At 30.3% G+C, this 5,957-nt stretch overlaps 1 protein-coding gene across 1 annotated transcript; it reads left to right on the plus strand.

The window, feature by feature from the left end:
• The first annotated feature begins 893 nt into the window (after positions 1-893).
• Positions 894-4,846, plus strand: LOC101211990 (NADPH-dependent pterin aldehyde reductase). The gene is made up of 5 exons (XM_004142250.3): positions 894-1,195; positions 1,999-2,068; positions 2,198-2,394; positions 3,981-4,156; positions 4,486-4,846. Exons 1-5 carry the CDS (start codon positions 962-964, stop codon positions 4,580-4,582), a joined length of 774 nt encoding a protein of 257 aa, XP_004142298.1. The 5' UTR covers positions 894-961; the 3' UTR covers positions 4,583-4,846.
• Positions 4,847-5,957: the final 1,111 nt, after the last annotated feature.

Consider the following 5,957-nt stretch of genomic DNA (forward strand, 5'->3'; position numbering starts at 1 on the left):
CCTAACCTGGATTCAATTAAATATATGCATTCAAGTTACTAAGCATATTACTCAACATTCAATATATCTATCTTCCATCATACTTAATCATATTATTAAATAAGAACAAAGAAACTAAAACAACAACAAAGAGAATATCAATCTTTTAGGAGCACAACTATCTGGAAACGGTAGGTGGTGTATCACTGAACTTAAGTACTAACTCTTGTGGGTTACTATTGTTTCTTTTTTCTATTGATTTGACCTTCTTGTCTCCATGTTTATTAATTTGCGTGATAAAAGGGCATTCCAAAATTTAGAACAGATTTGAAAACAAAACATAGATATTGGAAGATCCGATCGAAAACACAAAAGAGGCAAAACTAAAAAGCAATAACACAAAATCCACTGTGAATGTGTACGACACACTAGAAAAAAAGTGGTGACTAAATTGACCAAATGGGTCTTCTGAATCTGAATTGGGGTAAACCGGAGTAACTGAAGGGTGGTGAGGGGATGTGAGTGATGGTGAGCAGATCTGCAAAGGGTGGGTCAGATTGTGGTCTATTATATTGTGAACAACAACAGGGAGGTGGCCGTGAACATTTACATAGATGACCATGGGTGGTGTGGTTTGGGATCCTAGATACTGATTTTCTATTGAAATTGAATTAGGTGCACAATTCGAAAAATGAAGAATAAATTGGGCAATAATTTGGTGAAGATAAAGATAAGGGAAAAAATGACAGTACGGACAGAATTGAGTTGATTAGTTTAGAAAGAGGACAAAGGAAAATTAAAGTAGCTAATGAAAATAGGAGATAGCTTAGGTGTATTTGAAAAGGGAATATCTTCCCTATGGCCTAGCCTAGGAATAGTGTAGGTGTGATTGAAATAGTAAAAGTTATGTCATAAGTGAAGGGAAAATATGTTATATATACTCCTAGTTAAAAGGTTGTGTTTGTAAGATTATTTGAGGTGAATGATAAAGGAAGAGAAAAAAGAAATGGAGTGTGAAAAAGAAGTAGAAAACGGAAGATACATAATTGTAGTAAGTGGAGTGAGCAAAGGGATAGGACGAGCTTTAGCTTTGGAATTTGCAAAGCTTGGGCATATCATTGTTGGCTGTTCTCGCAACCAAAACCAATTGGATTCACTTCAACATCACCTTTCTACCATTTCTTCACTCACTCATTTGCTTATCAAAGTTGATGTGGTATCTAATTCCCTCATTTTTCATCTCTCTTTACTCTCTCCTTTCATATTCATTCTTTTTTCTTTTTCAAGGTTTTAGTTTTTTTCAAAAATCATCTCTTTACATTCTTAAAAATTTCACTCTCATCATTTTCCTACATAATAATTAACATTTTAATTCTTATTCAATTATTTCCAAATTTTGTTTTATCTTTTTTTATTCTCTACCTTTAACACACAATCCATATTCTGATTTTTAAAACTGTTTTTAGATTCTATGTCAATTCAAACAATCCACTTTCTAAAAACTAACATTTTTATGTTTTTATTATATATAGATTTCGAATTTTACCTTTTATGATGTAGAATCATATTATAAAGTACATGTAAAAACATTTAGAAATGTAGTATATCATGTTATTTTCATTAAATTCTTTGTTTTCAATTTCCTTTTAAAGATTTTTTACCAAACATATCCCATTTACTTGTAATTGTTATCTCAACTCTAAAGCTCAGACACTGCAGAAGTCCCCTTTCTGTTTTTTCTTTAACCAACAATTGGGTTTGATTTTGAAAGGCTCTCTAAAATATGTGCAACTTTAAAGCAAATGGATGTGAAAATAGTGGTAATAAGGTTAGTTATTTTAGTTAGTTGAAGATGAAATAAAAATAAAAGTAATTAAAAGTAGCAAAATTAAAAATATAAAAATGCAATGAATATAATAATGAACAAACGTTGAAAAGTACAAAATCTAAAATCATAGTGAAAAAACAGGAATGGAATGTACAAAAAACTTGAGCCTTAGCTTACATATTGTTTTGTAGAGCTCAAATGATGAGGTGAAAGTGATGGCAGAAACTGTGTTACAGAAAGTGGGCTCTCCTCATATTATTGGTAATTAATTATATAATGTTTTTGTTTAATTTGATTCTTAATTAATAATATATAGTTTGTAATTAAAAATGGATTGTTATGAGCTTAATTAAGTAATGAATTGAATAAAATATTTGTGTATTTGTGTAGTAAATAATGCAGGTGTGATAAATGAAAACGTGAAGATGTGGGAAGGTTGTGTTAAAGAGTTTGATAATGTGATTGATACAAACATAAAAGGAACAGCAAATGTGATACGTAATTTCATTCCTCATATGATTTCAAACAATAAAGAAGGCATCATTGTTAATATGTCTTCCATTTATGGAAGGACAGGAGCTCCTCAGGTATGTTAACCTTTAATTAATTAATTGTCTCTATGTGTAACATAATTAATTTTTCACTTTCATTTTCTTATATATAAACTAAATTAAAGAACCCTTTTAAAATGTTAATTACAAGTATATATGATACGGGTTGATTATCTTTTAGTTTAAATTAATTAAAAAGATATGTGCATTTACTTTTGGGTTTTTTTTTCAAAAATATAACAAAACTCCAAAATATTTATATGATATAAAATAATTTCGAAATCAGAAAAATCTCAATACTCACAACGAAAAATACAAAAAGTGCTTGAGTCAACAGACGATTAAATGGTTTCCACTCGCGTGGGTAATATATTAGGTAGTTTAGATTTGATATACAATCGTTTAAATTTGGCTACAAGCTCGTTTGGATTTTTGGATTTGGATTTGACTACCCAAATCTAAACGATCGTGTAACAATATTCCAGCAATTTTTTTAAAACATTCTTTGTTACACAATTGTTCAGATTTGACTATCAAAATCTACGTACCAATATTTCAACGATTTTTTGTTCAAAATTTCTTATATTGGTTAGATATGGTTGTATACCAATGTTCAAGATCGTATACCAATATGTATCTTGAAGAAAGAAGATTGAAAGGAAAAGAAAAATTGCAAAAGACGAGGAGAACAAAGAGATGTAAAGGAAGAGAAAACTTGAAAAATCTCAATACCCACAACGAAAAATACAAAAATTGCACAAGGCTCACTAAATTTTGTTTAAAACCATCTAGTTTCTCAAAAACACACCTAGGTTTCAAACCACGGTGACATTGATAATGAGTTGGTTAGGCAATTTATTGGAAGTTTGACCAAAGTCCCACGTTCGGTTAGATAAAGAAATATTCTTAGGAACATAAGTAAGAACAACTATCTTCATTGGTATATATGAGACGAACCTTTCGAATGGTACAAAAAACAAAGTCATGAGAGTGTATACCTAAAGGTGGACAATGTCATACAATTCTAGAGTTATTTGGAGAATTTGGTGTCCTAACCTTCCAAATAAATCTATATATACCCTTCCATTTCGTAAAAGAATTCAAATTGATCATTTCTATGATTATTGTACCACAGAAAAGGATCCAAAAGTGCCGCTTATTTGTATAAATAGTAACTTTCCATTTTTTTATGCATTTATTAGTTAACCTTACACATGATAAGCATTGGAAATTCCTTATTAATTCCCAAGGCCTAATTAACTACCCATCGGTAGTTATCCACTATCTCTCAACGAGCACACATAAGCCATCGAAAGTTTCTCTCAAATTACAAGTTTAATTTCCTAGTTATCGATGCCTTTATAAGGTTTTGGAAGTTAGGCCCTACTCCCGATGCCATATTTTGGGTGTCTAGAGAGGAAGTCTCTCTTGACAACCTTTTTAAACTTTAGGAGATTCTTAAATTCTTGTAAGTGCTATTAGAAATTAACCTACTTGTAGTGTGATGAAACTCCCAATGGAAAAAGGGTTTTTGAGTTAAAACTCTTTCCTTTCCAATTTTAAAGACATCGGATTGAAAAATAATATATAGTGTTATATTGAAATGATTGTATAATTTGTAGGTTTCAGCATATGTTTGCTCAAAATGGGGAATTGAAGGGTTAAGCAAATCATTAGCAAAAGAGGTGCCAAACAGAATAACAGTTGTGGCATTGGATCCTGGCATTATAAATACAGACATGCTTGCTACTCATATTGGTCCTCATTTAGCTTCTCATTATCAAACTCCTCAACAATGGTATATCATTCTGCTACTAATGTTTTGCCCTACTTTGCATAATGTGAATAAATAAAATAGCTAACAAACTAATATACTATTTAAATGTTGGCACATGATTTTTGTGAGACGTGACTAGATCAACAACAGTATGTGTTGTTACCTTATTTAAAGTCTAAATTTATATCCATCGAGATATTAATAAAGAATGTATGTACTAAAAAAGGACTCTTTCATCATGCTTTTAATTAAATATATTGAATAATTGATATATACGAACTTTAATGTTTTTTTTTCATAATGATTGAAACACATCATATATAACCATTAATTTTATTAAATTTGGTTAGGGCTACAAAGGCAGCTTCAATGATTATGAATCTTTCAAGTTCTGATAATGGTACATCTCTCACTGTTGAAGATCCTGGAACTCTAGTCTTCGAATGAATTCTTATGATTTCATCAAGAAATTATATATTGCTCAATCAGTGTTTTTTATCTTGTTTATATTATGAGACATTGTCATTGTGTTGTTATTTGGAGACGTATATTAATGTTGTGTGAGGAGAATATTCAACTATAATGTTGAAAGTAGTTTGTTGTTGTGTTGGTGTTATTTGGAGACATATATTAATGTTGTGTGAGGAGAATATTCAAGTATAATGTGGAAAGTACTTTTAATATATACTCCAACTTTTATCTTAATTGTCAGGACGCTCTTGACAAAAAGTTAATAAACATCACTCTTAACCCATATATCTGAAGTAGTAAATGTGCCATATTTACTCATGCACATCATTATATACTAGTTCGTAATTATATTCAATCTTCCATGTTGTTTCACTTTTTCTTAATCAAGTAATATTTTGTGCATATAAATACACACTAGTGCCTTTAGCCTAATTTTACTTGTATGATTTAGTCCATATTTGTAAATTAAACTATGTAATTAAATTTGGGTAAAATTCACTACTACAAATTTGGTTTTTGTTGATGCACGCAAATTTTGATTTCTTGATGATCATGGCAAAAGATCATCAAAAAAATATATTTTTCTTGATACATTGTTTATCTTGATTGAAAAACAATGGTTATGTCAACTTTCTATTTATTTTACCTTTGCTTGAAAAACATAAAAAAATGTTGTGCATGTAAAAAGAGCTCTTGCAAAAATAGAAAAAAAAAATGATAATAGAGTTCATGTCACTACATTTTCTAAATTGCAAAAATAGCAAATTTAAAAGTCGATAATCCTATGAGTACCATCTGATAGCCCTCCGATAACCCTATGATTACCGTCTGATATCACTAATTTTGCCATATTCGTAATATGCAAAAAAATATGTGTTATAAGCTGTTTTTGTCATTTGATGCAACTTTTCAATATAAAAATACTCACTATTTGTTTGGCTAGGTGATCTATTAACTTTTCGTTAGGAGGTACCATAAAATAATAATATCAAGCGTCTGATGGAACACACCTGAGCAATGATCCCGTCGGAATACCCCTAATCTGATTCATATGTGAAGGAACACGAGACATGCACAACTGAAATATGAATTTATTTTACCCAAATTGCGCAACTAAATAATTTAGTAATTAACATGCAAAATTACTAATTAAAACAAAATTAAGGTTAACGAAAAACTTACGTTCGTAGCTTCCTGTTCCTCATAATCTCCTCACGAACTCGAATCGAAGACCACCACTAGTGTTGACCCACTAATCTCCGAACTTAGAACCAAGTTATGGGACCCGATGAATAAAGAAAATTGAGAGGGAGATGAAAATGAGGTGGATTTTTAGAGTTTGAGATTTGGG

This window comes from Cucumis sativus, chromosome 5 (genome assembly GCF_000004075.3).
Source record: "Cucumis sativus cultivar 9930 chromosome 5, Cucumber_9930_V3, whole genome shotgun sequence".
NCBI lineage: Eukaryota > Viridiplantae > Streptophyta > Magnoliopsida > Cucurbitales > Cucurbitaceae > Cucumis > Cucumis sativus.